The sequence below is a fragment of the Leptopilina heterotoma genome, unplaced genomic scaffold, assembly GCF_015476425.1.
Source record: "Leptopilina heterotoma isolate Lh14 unplaced genomic scaffold, ASM1547642v1 Lhet_6, whole genome shotgun sequence".
Lineage (NCBI taxonomy): Eukaryota > Metazoa > Arthropoda > Insecta > Hymenoptera > Figitidae > Leptopilina > Leptopilina heterotoma.
Genome location: NW_025111137.1, coordinates 2,063,074 through 2,082,836, shown reverse-complemented (window position 1 = coordinate 2,082,836; position 19,763 = coordinate 2,063,074). Strand labels below are relative to the sequence as shown.

The following is a 19,763-nucleotide window of genomic DNA, read 5'->3' as shown; positions in this document are numbered from 1 at the left end:
TTATTATTCCGACAATAAAATTAAGACTTTTATCTTCGGGAGACATCGAAATTAGAAAAATTTTCAATATTTTCGATTCACGTAATTTTGTGTTTCAAAATAATTTTTAATTTATATGTGTAGTTTTTTGTCTTGTATTTTTTTATTGATTTAATTTATTTATAATTTTATTTTGTCGATTATTTTCGATTGAATTATCATTTTGCATACGATTTTGTCTTTAAATATATTTCTGGGAATTTATTTTAATTGAAATAGAAAATTTTCTAACTGAATGTATTTAAAATACTATTGCGGTGTTTTTAATTTACTGAAAGCAAAAATTTTTATTTCAATTTTTGCAGAATTCTTCGTATGTTTAAACAACAATTTTGTAAAACTTTTTAAAAAATTTCTTTCTTTGCAATATGATTTCGTGTTGGAAAATAGTTATATAGTTTGTAAATTTCCAGTTTCGGGTATTTGCGAATAAAAATAAAAATTTGCAAATTTGGAAACTGGAAAAATTTCTTTTTTATTATTGTATAGTTTGTATTTTTATGATTTACATTTTTTAAATTTGTTTTCTTTTTTATTTTTCCTTCACAATTCACATTACACACATATCCACTCCAATACACAATTCTCTATTTTCTTTTTCTCGTTCTTTCCTTATTAAATTTTTTTCGTATTATCCTCTTCTTGTCTTTGTGATTGTAAAAATTGTTCTTTTTTTATTCTTTTTTTTTTTGGTTTCGCTTTATGATTTTTTTTTCATCTGCCTTCTTTTTAAATTGTGCTCTATAAAACAAAAAAAATATTATTTTCTGTTTTTCATTTGTTCGTCTTTCTCTGTCTCTGTATAAAAAAAAAACTTTTGGCACACTCCTAATAATCATCCTTGGCATCCTTTTAACGCCTTCCTAACTAACTGCGTGCACGCAACACACTGTAGCCAAGGGAAGAACAAATATTGAGCTGAGGGAAAACTTCATATTGGCGGATGGTGTTAGCCAGTCTATGACAGCGTTCAGATCCAAACCAAGTCCCACTTCAACTCTGCAGCGCACGCAAATGTCCTCTGCTGGACCAATCACCAAGGTAACATCGTCACCCACAAAGTACACGTTCGGGGATTCATCTTCATTCATTTCTTCTTTCTACTTCATCACATTTTTTCTTCACCTTCTTCTTCTTCTTCTTCTGTTTACAAATTTTTTTTCTCTTGGGAATGCAATAATATTTTTGGATAAAAAGTTGTTGCGATGGAAAAAAAGCTACTTTTGTGCTCTCGATTTTCGAAATTTTTGTGTTCTTCGATTTTTTGGAATTTATTTTTTTATTTCCTTTTTCAGAGATAACGAAATATTTTTTTCCTTTTGACTAATTTCGATTTGAAAAAATGATTGAATCAAGTTTCTTCTATTTCTTTTTTTCTTTTTTTTTTAAAGGTGACAAAACATTTTTTTCTTTTTGACGAAATTTGACAAAATTTCGATTTTATCAAGTTTTTTTGTTTTTTTTTTATTACAAAATATTTTTTTTTGTTTTTGAAGAAATTTGACTAATTTTGATTTGAAAAAAATGATTTGAGATCAATTTTTTTGGATTTTTTTATTTCTTTTTTTTAAAGGTCTGTAAAAATATTTTTTTGGCCAAAATTTTTCTAATTTCCATTTGAAAAAAAAAATTGATTTCACCAAATTTTCATTTGGCTGAAAAAAATTATTTTTCCATGTGAAAAATTATTCAAAACAGAAAAAATTAAATTATTCAAAACAGAAAATTTGAGTAAAAAAATTAAATTATTCAGACCGGAAAATTTTAGTAAATATAAAAATTTACCAAATTTTCAAATTTGAATAATTTTTTACCAAATTTTACATTTTTTTCTTATAAATTATTTTTTTATTTTTTTATGCAGTCGAATAATATAAACTCGGTCTTAATTATTCAAACTAGAAAATTGGGTAAATAAATTCTTCCATATTTATGTCAATTTTTCTAGTTTGAATATTTTTTTCTAAATTACAATTTTTATTTTGCCGAATTTACAATTTAATGGAATTTTCATTTAACGTAATTTTCTTGTAATAAAATTTTTATTTTTTCGAATTTTCATTGAGTAACAATTTTTATAAATTAAATTCTTTCGCAAGTAAAAAGAGTAACAATTATTTATTAAACAATTTTAACAATCCGAAGAAGTTTTAACAAATCGAATTTCTACTTAATAGAAATTTAAAACGAACCAATTTTCTGTTTAATAGAAATTTTAACTAACTGAATCTCTGTTTAATGGAATTTTTGACAAAACGAATTTTTACGAATAGAAATTATTAGTTTAATCGAGTTTTCATTGAGCAGATTTCTTATTTAATTGGATTTATTTATTTCTGTATAATACTTTTATGAATTTACATTAAAGCAAATTTTTTATGAACTAGAATTTTTATTCGGTCGAATATTATTTACTAAAATATTCCATTCGACGAGATGAAAATTCTACAAATGGAAATTAGTTGTAAGGAAAATTCTTCTATATTTGAAAATTTGGCAAAACGAAAATTATCAAAAATTTACAATAATAAATAAATTATTTTAATAAAATAAAATAATTTATTTTGTTTTAAATTTTATAATAAAGTTTTGTAGTTATAAGGAAAATTCTTCTGTATTTGAAAATTTGGTGAAACGAAAATTATCAAAATTCGGTTAAACAAAAATTTACAACAATAAATAAATTATTTTAATAAAAAAAATAATTTATTTTGTTCTAAATTTTATAAGAAATAAAATTTTCGATTTAATCATTTTATTTATTTTAAATCTTCGAAACGAGGGCTGCAACTAAAAATAAAAACGTGACGCTTTTTATCCAAAAATTGTGTTTCTAATTTTTTCATTTTTGACAAGTTTTATAAGAAAACAACTTTAAGATTGACAGAAAAAAAGAGTTTAATGAATGGATTTTGGAAGACCACTTTTTTTATACTAAATTCTTTCCCGAAAAGAAGCGGACAAAAAGAGAAAATTGTTCATTAATTTTTAATTTTAATTTTTTTTTAATCATATTTCAAATTTCACCAACAATTTATTTTTTCTACAGATTTGAATTTGTTTTTTTTCTCTTTTTCAATTTTCATTTTTCTTTTCCCGGATTTTCAATATTGACGATTTTTTTTTATCAGTAATATTTATTTATTATAATTTATTTTATTATTATTTTTCTCATTTATTATTTTTTAATTAATATTAATGTTTAATTATAATTTACAAAATTTCCTTTTATTTTAAAAACATTTATTAGTGAAATTTTATAGACAATTTTTCCACCTGTTAGTTAAAACAAAGAAAATAAGTAAATAAAATTAATGAATAAAAAAGGGAAGTAAATAAATAAAATTAATGAATTAAAAAACGAAGAAAATATAAAAAAAAGTAATGAATAAAAAGACCAAGTAAATAAATAAAGTTAGTCATTAAAAAACGAAGTAAATACAAAAAAAAAATAACGAATAAAGAAACGAAAGAAAATAAAAGAATTATTGAATTAAAAAACAAAGTAAATGGAAAAAATTAATGAATAAGAAACAAAAAATAAATACTGTTGCGATTGAAAAATAAATTCGGTATTGTTAATAAATAAATAAATTTCCATAAACAATTTTCTTCTGTCATTCTTCTCATGAGCTTGAAAACAAAAAAATGCTGCACCGCACAAAACCCAAGAAAACAAAAATCTTCAACAAAATTTCGGTAAGTAAAGAAATTGAAAAATCGAAAGAATCTTCGCATGAGCATGTCTGTAAAAAAGGACTGTCGAAGTTGACAAGATTGTTTACTTTCGTTTTATTATTATATTGCTTCTTCTACTTCTTCTTAAGTATAAATTGTTCTTTGCAGTTTTTTTTAAATGTAAAAGTCTGCAAATTTTGGGCTGGTTAAGTATAATAATTCTTTTTTTGTATTTTTTTGGCGAGATTACAATGCATGCGATCTCTTCCCGTCTTTGTAAAACCCCAAGAAGTGTGACACGTTCGATTAGCACCTCAGGAGATGTGATTTTTTCAGGAATGTGGCAAGAGAAAGAAAGAAAAAATTTTTATTTCTCCCTCTTTCCTTCGATTATAATTTGAGATTTTCATTCTTTTTTTTGAGCCTACGGAGAAAATGTTATAAATTTTTGTTTTTTGGTTTTTCTGAATCGAATTATTGATGATGATGATGAAGATGATGATGAAGAAAATGAGTTTTTTTTCTCCCATTTTTTTTTGTGTTGTTGGTTTTTTTTTTGGCCATCGGGGCTAAATTGATTTGGTTTATGGTGTAGCGGAGGAGTTTATGAACCAGCTGATGCCGATATTTGAGAGTTTGAGACAAAAGGAGGATCTTCCGTGCTCGTATCCTCTCCACATGCACGCCCCCTCTTACCACTGGGTAAATAACAAAATTCTTTCTAGTTTCTGCTGTGCCATTTGTTGAAGAAAAAAAAACAATGGCTTGTTGAGTTTTTCATTTTTTTTTCTCTTCAGTTTGCTGTTTTTTTTTAAGTGGCAATGCGTATATTTTCCTTTTTATTGGAATGGAGTGGTTTTTTATTGCATTGTATCAATTTTTCCCTCTAGGAAGTTGTAATTTTCTTTCATTCCTTTTCTTCTTTCTTTTTTTTCTCTTATTTCTTTTTCTTCCTGTCTCGTTTTTTTCTTTCCTCCATTCGTTTTCCTTCAGTTCTTCCTTTTTTTATTTTTGTTTATTTTGTTCCTTGTTTTCTTTATTTTTCATTTCTTCTCCACTTTTATCCCTTTTTTCTTTTTTTTCTTTACTTTTTTCATTTTGTCTTGTCGTCTATATTTACTTTTTCTTCTTCAGTTATTTCCTCTTATTCTTTTTTACCTATTTTTCTCCTTTATTATTTATTTCTTTTCTCTATTTTTCAAAAATTGTTTCATTTATCTTTGTTTTTCTGTCCTACCTTTTCATTTTCTTTTTTTTACAGTTCTTTAGTTGCTCGTTTTATTTTTTTTCTATTGTCGCTTTTTGTTTATTTTTTCTTTCGTTTATTTTTTTTCACTTTATTTAAAATAAAAATTTGTATTTTTCCCTTGATTCTTTATTTTTGTCTTCTTTTCTTTATTTTGCATCTTCTTTCTTTCCTTTTTCCTTTATTTTCTTTCTTTGCTTTATCTTTTCTTTCATTTTCCTTCTTTTTCCTATTTACATTTTTTTTCTTTCCATTTTTTGATTTTCTATTTATTTATCCTGTTTTTAATTTTTTTAATTTTGTATTATTTTTTCTTTTTTTCCATTATTATCATTGTTTTTTTATTTCACTTTCTCATTTTTTCTCCTATTTTTATTTCTTCTTTGTTTCTCTTTCTTTAATTTCTCTTTTTTTCTCGTTTTCTTCCTTTCTCGTTATTTTTTTTTCAAAAATAAAAAATAGAGAGAAAATGTGTGAAATGGAAAAAAACTTTTATTTTTCCATTTTTTTCAACTATTTTTATTTCTTATTTATCTGTCTTTTTTCTTTATTTTTTAAAATATTTTTATTTCTTTTTTATTTGCCTTTCTAAATTATTTTTATTTTTTCTTTTTTCTTTATCATCTTTCTTTTTTGCTTTCACTTTCTCATTTTTTCTCCTATTTTTTCTCGTTTTCTTTCTTTTTTCTTCATTTTCTACATATTTTTTTCATTTTTTCTCCTATTTTTTCTTCTTTTTTGTTTTTGTTTTTTTTTATTTCTATTTTTTCTCGTTTCCTTCCTTTTTTCTTCATTTTTTCTTTCATTTTGACATTTTTTTCATATTTCTACTTTTTCTTTGTTTACGAATCTTTTATTTCTCTTTTCCTTCCTTTTTTCTTTTATTTTCCTATTATTTCTCCTATTTTTATATCTTTTTTGTTTCATTTATTGTCAGTTATTTTTTTCTCGTTTTCTTTCTTTTTTCCATTTTTTCTCGAATTTGTATTTCTTACTTGTTTCTCTTTCTGTAAATTCTTTTTTTTCCGTTTTCCTCTTTTTTTCCTTTTTTCTCCTATTTTTTTCTTTTTCCTTTATTTTCTTTCATTTTTCTTTCATTTTCCTATTTGTTCTCCTAATTTTATTTCTTTTTTTCTTGTTTTTTTCTTTTCTTTATTTTCCATATTTTTTCTCCTATTTTTACTTCTTTTATGTTTCTATTTCATTTATTTCTCTTTTTTCTCGTTTTCTTCCTTCTTTCTTTATTTTCTTTATTTTTTCCTTCATTTCCCCATTTCTTCTCCTATTTTTAATTCTTTTTTTGTTTCTGTTTCTTTTATTTTTCTTTTTTCTCGTTTTGTTCCAATTTCTCTCTTGGTTTATTTTATTTTCTCCTTTTTATCCTATTTTTACTTTTTTATTAATTAATTAATTAATTTAGCATATAAACGGTACAACGTTTTTGTTCTTTCTCTTTTTTATTTCTTCTCTTTCTTCCTTCTATTTGCATTCCTTTATTTATTTATTTATTTATTTTTTCCTCTCCTCTGGCTTGTGGCATGATTTTAGATTGTAGCCTTATTCCTCATTGAATTCCAAGTAGATTGATGGACGTAGTGACTTTTTTCTTGTTCCTTTTTTTAATCAACATCTCATCTGATTTTTACAATTTTCCTTTATCATCGTTTCGTTGAACTTTAAATTCTCTGGAATATTTTCTCTTTTTTAATTTCATTTTTGAAATTCAAAGAAAAAGCCTCGAAGTCACTACATATTCTTCTCTCCCCCCTCGACCCCCCGTTTGAAAAAGTGTCGTCTCGATTTTGAAGAATTACTAGCATGAGTATTTTTCGTAAACTGTTTTGTACCTATGGAAAATGAAAAAAAAAATTTCCAAGAATTGACATTTTTTTGGCGTTTGAGAAAGAAGCAAATTTCTTTTTTAGTTTGTCAGAGAGAAAACTTTATTTACACTGATGTAAATATAATGCAATTTTATGCACAAAAAAAATTGAAAAGTAATTCGAATTTTTTGCAATATTTTGCAAAAAAAAAGCTAAAGCGTTTTTTCTTCTTTTTTTCTTTCTATTTGGTAACGAACATAAAAAATCAATTTGAAATGAATTATTTGAAAATATTAACAAAAAAAATTGAGACACTAAAGGAATAGAAAGTTTGTTTTCCTGAACTTTTTATACCTGAAAGAGAATTGTCTTCTTTTTCATAAATTCTACAAAAAAAATGTCAGTTCCTACACTGGGAAATGGAAATATGGTTTTGATTTTTTGAAATTGGTGATTTATTTCTCTTTGTTTCCCGTACGAGTGATTTGAGAAAATAAAATTGAATAAATTCATTCCTGTGGGAAAGTAAAATTATTCTCCTAGTTGTGTAGTATGTGGATTTGTACTGTTTTTTTGCGTAACAATGTCATTGTTAATGCGTACATAGTGGCGTTGATCGGAGATACTTCGAATCATCATAAGCTACTTTATCTCTCGCAACTTCTTTTGGTAAGTTTGCATGCTGCTTCTATAGATCAAAATCAATTTTAATTATGGTAAAGAAAATAAATAATTATTCCTATATAATTAGTAGATATTTTTTTCAACGAATTGTTTATTATTATTATTATTATTTCTATTCATTTTTTCCATTTCTCTTTTTCAATTTTATCGGTAAACGAGCCCACTAGTTCTTGTTTGTTAATTCCAAATTTAATTTTCGTATTTAAATCCCAAAGTACTTTTATAAATTTATTATCTTTATTATTTTTATACATCGTTTTGTTTTATTTTTCCTTTCAAATACTTTTTTTATTTTATATTTACTTTTTTGTTTTTTAATATTATATTTAATTGAATAATGTTTGGGATTTTTTTATTGTATATTTTATTATTTATTTTTGTATCCTTTTATTATATTTTATTATTTCCTTTTATTGATTTATACTTATTTATTTTTATTATTATTTAATAATTAAATTAGCACCTATTATATTTATTCAATTGCATTTAAAATTTTTATTGTACAATTTTTTTTTTTGTAAAACTGTAAAATTTAGATTCGTTTGAAAAAAATAATTTTATTTTTTTCTAAATTAGTTTTGTTTATTCAATAAATTAGTTGTGATTAGTTTTTAGTGTTTTATTAAAAAATAACAAATATTTGAGTAGAAAATTTTGTATTTTTTAGAATAATTTTGAATTTTAGTTGAAAAAAAGTAAAAGAATTGAAAGTGTAAAATTACCATAAGTAAAGTTGAATTAATTCATTATTTATAAGTAGAAAAAGTATATCAATTACTAGGAGCTGTTGGTATGTATCATATTTTTCTCTACTTTCATATTCAAATCACGCAAAAAATTTGTCAAATTTACAAAATAACTTTCTAATCATTTCTGAATATCTAAAAGATTTCGAAAAAAGATTTTTTTCTTGTAAAAAATGTTATCTATTCACTGTATTTAAATTAATTTATATTTTAAAATAAATAACTTTCAAGAAAAAATAACTTTTAAGAAAAAATCAACTTCTTTAGAAAAAATCTAAACTTTTATAAAAAACAAATTTTATCAAAAACTGAACCTTTGGAGTAAAAGAATTTGGATTAAAGAATTAAATTATATTTTTTTTAAATAAATTTTTTATTTAGAAAATTCTTTTAGATAGATGAAAATTTCGATTGTAATTTGAATGTATGAAAATTTATTTAATTTTCTTCTTTCTAATTGAAATAGGTGCGAGAAAGAAGTGCACGAAGCGTGCCGATGGGAACGACAAGAGCTTCGCGAACATCTCTCAGTGCAGGAACGCCGGATAGTCTTAGTGACAATGAAACATCATTCAAGACCTCTGTGAGAAAGACAAGTACGTCGTACAGAAGTACACTAACTCCAGGTAACTAACAAGCTTACTAAATAATCACTGCTTTTTTGCCGATTAAAATTCCTTTAGAAATTAATTCAATAATTTTATTTTTCTTCTTTTTAAAGGCGGAAGTCGTCCGTCCAGTCGACCGGCTTCAAGACCAGCATCGAGACCTGCAAGTCGACCTGGCAGTAGACCTGCTTCCAGACAGGGCAGTCGATACGGCTCCTCACAATCACTAGACAGCACTGGTAATTACTCAATTTTTTAAATTTTATACAGAAATATTTTTATATTTTACTTTTTTACCTACTTCTATTTTTTATATAGAAATTATTTATTATTGATAATATAAACATGCCAATGTTACGCGCATGAAACACTGGTCACTTTATAATTACAGTGAAACCTTTCGAAATGCAACTCGAATTTTTAAATTTTACTACAATAAACAATCATTTAAAAATTGTTTTATAATTCAATTTTATAATATTTTTACAATATTCTGGAACTAAGTGAAAATAATAATTCTTGTTAGACATTTTTGAATACAATCAAATTTTTAAAATAGAATTGCATTCCGACAGGTTCGACTGTATGCAAATTGCAAAATTTATTTTCAAATATCAGCTTTAATTTTTTATTAATTTCAAATTCAAAATTTTTGGAAAAATTCACTTATTAACTGTTATTTAATAGTTTCAAAAGTTTCAATAAACTTCTACTAAAAAATTCAGTTATTTTGAAAAATTAAATTAAACATAAAATTCTTCGTAATAATTTAATTAAAATTAAAATTCAATTAAAATGAATTATTTTTTCAAATTTTAATAACATTCTTTGCAAAAATGAAACTATTTGATAAAAATTTATTGAAATTTTTTCGGAAAAATTTAATTATTTTCAATATGAATTTTTAATAAATTTCTTGGAAATAATTGAATTGTTTTCAAAAATTTAAATAAAATTCTTATCAAAAATTCAATTACTTTTAATTAATTTAAATTTTAATAAAATTTTTCGAAAAATTTCAATTATTTACAAAAATAATCAAATTTATCGCAGTTATTCAATTCTTTTCAATACAATTTTAATAGAATTCTTCTCAGAAATTTAATTATTTTCAAAAATTTTAATTAAATTCTATGCAAGATTTAAATTATTTCAATTTTATTTAATTAATATGCTTGTTTTAATTTAATATTCAAAACACTAAACTAGTATTTTATCAATTTTAAAATTAAAAACATTTAAAAAGAAAAATTATCAATAAAATTAAAAAATAAAAAGACAAAAGGAAACCAACTAACTTTGAACTTTGAACAGTCATCCGGAATTCGTGTATTTTTTACTTTTGATATAAATTTTGTTTCATTCATAATTATTTTATTTTTTGTATAAGAAGATATTAATTTTCGTTTATTTCTGAATTTTTTGTATTGAATATAAAATTCAAAATTTTTTTTCTATTTTTATTGACCAATTTCATTATAATTATTGGTAACTTAACTTTTTTCTAAAATCTTTAAAAATAAATTTAAAAAACGTTTAGTCTGAAAATATTTAAATAAGAAAAGGAAGATGTCTATTCTAAAGTAATAAATAATATTCACGTTTACCTACTCAAATAAAATTTAAAAAATAAAATGATTTATAATAATTCTAAATAAATACAAAAATCAAAATTTTAAATGGAAAATACAAAAATGAAAAAATAAATATTTTTAAAAAAGTGTAGAAAATAATGAAAATGGACAAATAGAATTTTTAATTATCTGTTATTTCTTTCTATTTTCTATTAGTTTTTATAATAAAATAAATTCAAAATAAATTCAAAAATTGAAAAAAAAATCTGCAAATATGTAAATAAGAAAAAGTAGTCATGAGTATAGTAAATAAAAATAATTTTTAATTCTGAATAAATGAAAAATACAAACGGAAAAAAAAACAAAAAAATTGTAAAATACTTTATAATTCTAAATGAATCCAAAAATAAAAATACAAATTGAAAATAAAAGTGGAAAATACAAAAATGAGGAAATAGTTTAAAAGAGACAGAAAGAAAATAGACAATATTTATATAATATTCTTTATGAAATGAAAAAATAAAAAATTGCAATTAAAAATAAAAAATGTATGAAATTAGAATATTTTGAATACTAATGAAATAAAATTGTTACCAGACGATTCTGCGACTCCAAGTCGTATCCCAAGACGAACTGTAGGAACAACTGGCAATACGCCAACATCGAGTCGACATAACAGCATTTCCGGAAAGAAATTAGGAACTCCAATGAACGGTTCCAGTTCTCGGCCACGAACTCCGACAGGTCTTGTAAGTCCTGCGAGCGGATCAACTTCAAGGTTTGTTTTCCATTTCACTACATAAATATCATTTTGTAAATAAATTTTTCTTCACCTGAAACCAAAATTACATGCAAGTATATAAAAATAGACGATTCTTCTCGCAAAAAGGTCGAGCAACAACAACCGATATTTCAAAAATATAATGAAAACCAAACTTACACTGAACAAATTGTTTTTATTTTCTTTTTTTTAAATATAGAAACAGTAATGAATTTTTTTTACTAATTTTGTAAAATTTTGTTTATATTGTCAATTTATTTACTCCAAGTGATAAATTTTCCCTATTGTTTAATTAATTAACGATTCATAATTAAGTAAAATAATTTAATCAATTATTAAATTACAATTACAATTAATTATTTTTATGAAATATACTTGTCAAGAATTCAATTACTTTTATGAACAAAAGAAAATTTTTCGCAAGAATTCAATTACTTTCATTAAAAATAAAATTTGACACAAGATTTCAATTAATTATTTTCATAAAAAAATTGTCACAAGAATTTAATTATTTTCTTTCATTTTGAGAAAATTCTCTACAAAAATTCAAATATTTTCTTAAAATCTAAAATGTACACACAAGAATTCAATTATCATAAAAAAAAATTTATCACGAGAATTCAATTATTTTCTTCAATTTTGAGAAAATTCTCTACGAAAATTCAATTACATTCTTACGAAAATTAAATTCTTTTGAAAAATTCAATTATTTTTTTAGAAAATAAAATTTTTTTCAAGAATTCAATTATTTTCATAAACAATAAAATTAGCCACAAGAATTCAATTAATTATTTTCATAAAAAAAAATTGGCACAAGAATTCAATTATTTTCTTCAATTTTGAAAACATTCTCTACAAAAATTCAATTATTTTCTTTAAAAAAAATTGTCACAAGAATCCAATTATTTCCTTCAATTTTGGGAAAATTCTCCACAAAAATTCAAGTTTTTTCTTATGAAAATAAAATTCTTCCGAAAAAATTTATTATTTTCTCACAATGATTTTTCAATAAAATTAATTTTTAAATTGAAAATATACTTAAAATGATAAATTATTAAAAAAATCGGAAACAAAAAATTGAAAAATAAAATGTAAACTAATTTAAATTACTTGTTTTTTTTTTTAATTTTTCCAATTACAATTAATTATTAATCTGTAATCAATTAAAAACAATAACGAAAACATAAATTACCGTAAGCAGAAGTTTCTTGTCGTAGATGCGAATGAAGAGCAGCCTTTTTCTTGAAGAATCATCAATTTAGCATTGAAATCAATTAATTTTAACAAATTAAACTTGCATCCTTTGTGAGGCGATTAATATCAACGATTGCAGCTGAAAAAAATAACAAATAATATAAATAACCAATTCTTTACTCACAATTCTATATCTAGTTTTATTCAATTAATATAATTTTTAATTAGTTGAATTTTTATTAGTTTTCTCTTTTTCTTATTTAACTGGTCGTCATCCACTCCGCCAACTGTAATTTAGTAGACAATAATAAGTAATTTTCATTTTTAAATATAACTCCAAATTTAAAATTGTAAATATTTTTAAAATTTGTATTATTAAATTAATAAATTTAATAAATTTAAGTTAATCATTATAAAAATTTTTAATTTCAAAATTAAAATTAACTTTAAATGTAGGTACTATTAATTTAAATGAAATTTTAAAAGTATGTTTTTGCTATTGAATTAAATTTTAAAGTTATTTGACGCGTAAATACTTTTTTTAAGCCGTAGAAGTAATATATTCGATGAAAGATGGTTTTATTTAAACTATTAAATTTTTAAATGAAATTAAATTTTGATATTGTGTAAATTTTAAAATTAATTAATTCAGAAAATATTTTAGGAGAGTAATTTTTTTTAAAAATTATAGTATTGAATTGAAGTTAATAAGAAAATAAATGAAAATACATATAAACTATCGCTAACACCGCTTAAAAATAAATTTTTTAGGTTTAGCTCGATTCATCGAGCCTCGAGTATACCAACACTGTCTGGTGTCGGAACACCAATTAGGTAATAAGCAAAATTAACCATTCTTTTTGGATAATTACGCAAACAAAATTTAAAGACTTTTGCTTGTTTCTCTCTCGTTGAAAGTGTTTTTGCTCCAAAAAAAAGAAATAAAGTAATTTGCTAATGTTAATTTGCTTGAGTAAAATATTAGTGCTTGCAATATATTCAAATTGAATTCAATTTGAATTTGTTTATCGGTACTTAAAAGAAAAATAAAGAAGGAAATTAGCTTTTTGAAAAAGAATGTCAGTATTTAATATAAAGTTGGTGGTGGTGTGGTTTTTTTGTTTTTTAAAATTATGTTGGTTGACAAAAAATTCATTTGTTTCTGCTTTCTTCTTTTATTTATATTTATTTTTTAATAAATGAGTTTGTAAATTTGTTTATTTAAAAAAAACTGTATAAAATAAATAGATTTCTTTGTTCTTAAATAAATTTATAAATTTATTAAATTAACAATAAACAAAGTAATTTGTTTATTTTTAAATAAATTTATAAATTTATTTATTTTCACAATAAATTTATAAACAAATTGATTTATTATTAAATAAATTTACAAATTAATTTATTTTAAAAATGAAAAATAAATAATTTTTCTATTTTTTGGATTCATTTTTAATTTTTATTAATTTGACAAAGTGGTTGGTTTTTTTGTACTTGAAATTATTGTTCACTTTCAAGAGTGGCATTTGTCTTGTCTCTATCACTTCCCCATAAATAAAAACAAAAAGAAACAAATAAAAAAAAACGATAAAATCCTTTTGAAAAACTGACATTTTCGTGGTTAATTATTTAGCCGCTCTAGGATCCCTGTCTATGTCGGACCGGAAATAAAATCCCCTCAATCTACGACCAGCAATATTTCAACTCATTCAACTCAAAGCAATCATTCTACAATTTCTACTGACTCCAATGGGTATGCTGGATGGTTTGGTCTTGGCTTTTCTTTCTCACTGTCTCTGTCTCGTCTGTTTTATAATTAATCTTCTGCATGTCTTTTTCAAAATAGGGAACATTTTTTATTTATTTTGAAAAAAGGATTTGAACAAAATTTTTTCCATTCAAGTAATCATTTTCTTTTTTGTACTAAGTTCATTTTTTCGCACCTAGAGAAAAAATATTTATCTCATAGACAAATAGAAATTTATTCATTGTAAATAAATTTTATTTGGTTCAAATAAAAATGTCATTTATGTCCAAGAAACATTTATTTGTGCGAAAAATAATATTTTTATTTGAAACAAAAAAAAAAGGGAAAAATTGTATTTTCACCCAAATTGAATTTATTTCAAACAAAAAAGTAAAAATTTCATTTCGGCCCAAAAATAAGTAATTAATTACTTATTTATTTATAATAAATTTATTTGTGACAAATATTTTATTTGATACAAAAAAATAAAATTTTTATTCTAGCCCAAAAATAATTTATTTCAAACAAAAAGAAAATTCCATTTTTGCTTAAAAATAATTTATTTGTGACAAATAACATTTTTATTTGAAATTTAAAGGTAAAACATTTATATTTTAGACCAAAAAAGAATTTATTTGAAACAGAAAAAGAAAAAATTTCATTTCTGCACAAAAATAATTTTTTCGGTTCAAATAAAACATTTCTCTGTGTGTAAAGTTTAATAAATTTTAATTCACGTCATTTGTTTATTAAAAAGATTGTTTTTTTAATAGAATAAATTGAAATATTTTTGAATTTTGTAATTTTTTGTAAATTATTTTTCATCTCAATATTCAGGAAAATTGAAAAATAAAATTATTAATCTTATTTGTTTCTAACCGTTTGTTTTCGGTCGCAAAGAAAGAAGTAAAATACGAGTCTTTTTTGTAATTAAAAAAAAGTTAGGTACGCACATTCTAAAGTAAAAAAATTTTTTATTATTTACTTTCTCAAAGAATTGATATTCAATTTTTTTTTTTTTGAAATTAGAAATAATTTCTGGACTAAAATTAAAAAAGATGTTTAATTTAATCAATTACTATTAAAATTGTAAAAATAAATTAATTATTGCGTCGATTTCGAAAATAGTTTTTAGGCACTTTTATATGTAGTACAAGTTTTTGTATTTAGTTTTTCCGATTTTTTAAAATCACTCTTCTTATAATTCCTAAAATTTCTATTCTGCTTTGCTTGCATGTGCTTTAATTAACAAAATATAATTTTGTGATTTGTGAAAAATTTGAAATCTAACAATATTTAAATTTAAAGTTAAAGTTGAAATTAAAAGTGCAGTTAATTTTAAATTAAATTAAAAATCAAAATTAATTTTAAATTTTTATCTCATGAGTATTTTTCACATTTCAAAAAAAAAAAAATCGTTTGCAATTTTATTTTTTCGAATTCACAATTTTGTTTAAATTCAAAATCATTGTCAAGTAAAATTAATTAAAACAAGTTTTTGCAGTTTTTTAAAAAATTTATTAAATTTTTATTTTTATTAAAAAAAAAATAATTTTTTTAAACTATTAGAATAATTTTTTTAATTTAAATTACTTTGAATCAATTTAGTAAATTACATTTTTAAGTAATTCAAACTTTTAAATAATTTCCAAAGATAATTTAGTTTTTTCTTTTTAGAAAACTTCTAGTTCGTAGAACAAAAAATTCTGTTTTATTAGTTTAGAGAAGAAAATTTTTTACTTTCGCAAAAATGCGCTTAAAGGCACAATTTTTTATTTTTATTTATTTTCTCAACTCTGGTGAAAAGGATTAACAATTTTTTTTTTTTTGCAATATCAGGAGCAACTCTACTCGCACAAGTTCAGCAACTAATATTCCATTGGCTATCAAGAGCAATAGGTAAAAGTCATATACGATTTCACCTTTGGTTTTGTGTTTCATTTTATTCCATAGGAGAATGAAATATTGTTTTTGTTTTCATTTTCTCACATTTTTCAATCATTGCTAATAATGTGTAGAAAATCCAACAATAAAAATTCCTGGAATTTTTATTATTTATAGTTTAGAAAATAATTTTCTTTTTTAGCTTTTGGTGTGCTTTACCTTTACGAAAAATTTCAACATTTTCTTTCTTTTCCACGCCTGTTACATTTAGTTTTGGTTTTATATTCGAGAAAAAAATTGTATTCTTATCAATTGCAGTTATTTTGAACTGGAATTTGAAATTATGTTGTGAATATATTTTTTATAAATACCAAAATTTTTCAATTTTACTAAAATAATTTGATGTATAAATTATAATGAAAAAATTTCACCTGAAGAGTCAACTATTGAATTTAATAATTTTTAAATAACTTTTGAAAATTTGACATTATTTTCAGCAATTACTTGAAATAGAAAAGAAAATTTTTTCTTATTATTTATTATTAGAATTTTTATTATTATTATTTATTTATTAATATTTATGTTTTTTTATTATATTTTCGTTTCAGTATTTTTTTATTTTAAATTATTTATTGATTTAAATTTAGATTCATTTAAAATTTTCAGAAACTAAAGTTTGTTTTAAAAATGTTTAAAAAATTTACAAAACAGGTAAGAAATATGAAATTAAAATAAAAAAAATGGTAAATAAAAATGAATAATAAAACACGAATGAAAAGAGTAAATAAAACTGAATAGTAAATAATAAAAAAATGAATTAAAATAAATAAATATTATAATATTAAAAGAAATAAATAAATTTAAATAAATTTAAAAAGTGACAAAATTTGAAAAAGTTTGAAATTGACAAATATATAATATATAATGAAAAATAGAAAAAAATCAAAATAACTGTAATTTATAAGACAAATAAATTTTTTCTTGCACGTTTGTATTTGAATGTTTTAATGGTTTTAATAAAATAAAAAGAATTTAAAAATTTCTAATTTTTTTTTATTTTTCAGAACTAAGACATCGTCTAGTGGAACGAGTACGCCTCTACCTCCGTCTTCGAAATTATCGAGAAGACCGTCCGGCGCTTCGGACACACCATTATCGACGCCTCTTTCACGAAAAGGAAAACCAACACCAATTGAACAAAGACAACCCTTCAGATTATAACCCACTAATAACAACAAAAATTAATAATAAATCCCTACAAATACTGAAAAAAATGATGATAAAGAAGAAGAAGAAGAAGAAAATGGGAGAAGATAGTCACGCTTTTCAATAACTGTACAGTCGATAAGAATTTTTAGACATAATTCTTTAACAAATAACAATTTTTGTTTGGAAAAAGAAAAGAATTTAATGAAACAAAATAATCGGTAATATAAACGTCAGATTTTCTATCAGGATGCGAATAACGTTATTTAAAACACGCGTTATCGCATTGTTGTTACACTCGTTTTTCTCAATATAAAAAAAAAATTCCCTCGTTCTTTTTCTTTCTAGAGAAAAGAAAATGAGTTCTACGTTATATGTAAAACTTGAAAAACAAATGAGACAATTATTTATATGTATAAAAATACAGCGAGGGAATAATTTATCAAGAGTAATATTTATAAGAATCTCGTTATTCCACTGAAAGAGTTTTTTTTGACTCATTTCCGTGGAGGTTAAAATGTTGTAAAAAAAGAGAAGATTATGAAAAAAAGTAGTCACTGCGCGTGCTTAAAGCGTATTATTATTAATATTATTACTATTATTATTTATTCTAGAAAAATCGAGTTATAGCTCGTAGTATCATTTTTTAAATAATGAAAATTTGGCGTTTAATTTAAAAAAAAAAACAATTCCTTCAGTATATAAAAGAAATTTATATATATTTTTCAAATGAGAAAAGATATCTCAGCGAATTAACATATTGCGAGGGTTGGAAAATTTTATTGAATCAAGTCAAATTCGGGGGTAACATCTACAAAAATAAAAAATCTTTTGACTTTACTCAACGAAATTTTTTGCCTAAGCGAAAAAAAACTGATTTAACAATATTAATTCGTTCGATCGCCGAGAGAAGGATTAACGATTAATATCTCGATAAGTTTTTTTTAGGCTGCCTAGATTTACTCATTTTTATAATAAAAAAAAAACTGTAATATTATTAATGCTAGTGAAAGTAAGTGTTTATACTATATTTACATATATATTTATAGATTATATATTATTTAATGCCATCGTTTTTCTCATTCCTCGGACGAGAATAATGGAAAAAAATGAGGAATCATTGTTTCCTCTCCTTTTTCTTTGTTTAGAGACAATTTTTCAAAATACGCTCAATTTTGATTCAAAAAAAATGAGGAGTAAATAGTTTTTGTCAAAAAAATGACGAGAGAATATATTATGTAAATATTGGTTAATTCTCTTGTCTCCTTAGCCTTGTATTTACAAAAAAAAGTAATTTCGTTTATAGAAGAAATTTTTTCGAAAAGAAAAAGAAAATCAAACTTAGTTTCTAAACGGCACAAAAAAAAAATTGTACCGATTTTTTGTTTATCGTTTTCTATATCTGTGGATAGCATAGATTTTTAAAAATAATTTTTTTTGTGTATTATGATATCACAAGGCTTTGTTTATAAAGACTTCGTCCGATTAAAACGGAACAAGTCCGAAAAAAGACATTTCTAGTTTTTTTGTTGTTTTTTTATATTAAAATGCAATTTATTGTAACTCGACGGAAAAGAAACGGTCCGTATTTGTAATAATCTAATGTGATTAATGTATTAACAAAAAAAAAAAAATACCTTACACGATAATTTTTCTTGTTATTTTTTTTCGCCTGTCAAATTTCTGTATTGTCGCTAATTAATGCTGTGAAAGAAATATACATATATATGTGTGTATATGAATGTGTATGCAAATATATATCTATATTGACCAATAATCACTTTGTGTTTTTTATTTCTTTCCTTCTTATTTTATTTTTATGCTTATTTATTGTTGAAAATTTAGAATTAGAAAATGACAATTTTTACAAGTTTTTCTTCAAAATAAGGGAAAAAGGGAAGAAAATTTATGATTTTAGGTATTTTCGGGGATTTTATTAATTTAAGTTGATAAAAAGGGAGAGAAAATAAAAAAAAGGGGACTAACTTGTAATCCCAAATTTTTTATTCTCAAAAAAAAATCCATGAGTAGAGTTACTATTGCAATTTTTATAAATAATCAATTAATTTATCACTTACTTTTCTATTTAAATAATTGAATTCTCGACAACTTTTTGATAAGAATTGATTTAAAAAAGAATTTCAGTTAAAATTTCAGAAAATATTTCAAGAATTAGAAGAATTGCTGTTCTAATTTTTAGAAATAATTACAAAAAGTTTTACATTAAAAGTATTTTGAAATTTTAATCCCTGAGTTGGAAAAATATTAATATTGCAATAAGTATTAAAATATTTATTTTACAAAAATGATTGAAATTTGAAAAATTTAATTTACTAATTCTGAAAAATGAGGTTTTTGAAAAATCATAATTAAAATTTTTTGAAAATAGTTAAATTCCCGAAAATAATTTTAAAACATTAAAAAATAGGAAATTGTCTTAAATTTTCATTAATAAGTTTTATTTTTCAAAGAATTTTATTTTATCAATTCAAAAAAAGGATTTTTAAATATTATCGTATTTCTTGAAAAATAAAATTGTAACTAAAATATGAAAAT

General features: G+C 22.4%; 1 protein-coding gene across 34 annotated transcripts in view; it reads left to right on the top strand.

Moving 5' to 3' along the window:
• The window catches only part of LOC122509239 (microtubule-actin cross-linking factor 1), a 323,170-nt gene extending 304,186 nt beyond the window's left edge, over window positions 1-18,984 (top strand). For 21 of the 34 annotated variants that reach the window (XM_043623133.1, XM_043623132.1, XM_043623127.1 and 18 more), the window contains 8 exons: window positions 935-1,080; window positions 8,683-8,842; window positions 8,938-9,063; window positions 10,996-11,176; window positions 13,145-13,207; window positions 14,004-14,123; window positions 15,957-16,016; window positions 17,066-18,984. In XM_043623133.1, the coding sequence (XP_043479068.1) occupies window positions 935-1,080; window positions 8,683-8,842; window positions 8,938-9,063; window positions 10,996-11,176; window positions 13,145-13,207; window positions 14,004-14,123; window positions 15,957-16,016; window positions 17,066-17,222 (1,013 nt within the window). In that variant the 3' untranslated portion in view covers window positions 17,223-18,984. Of the gene's footprint in view, window positions 1-934; window positions 1,081-4,312; window positions 4,420-8,682; window positions 8,843-8,937; window positions 9,064-10,995; window positions 11,177-13,144; window positions 13,208-14,003; window positions 14,124-15,956; window positions 16,017-17,065 lie in introns of all 34 variants that reach the window. The other 13 variants (XM_043623140.1, XM_043623134.1, XM_043623156.1 and 10 more) reach the window with 8 other exon arrangements.
• Window positions 18,985-19,763: the final 779 nt, after the last annotated feature.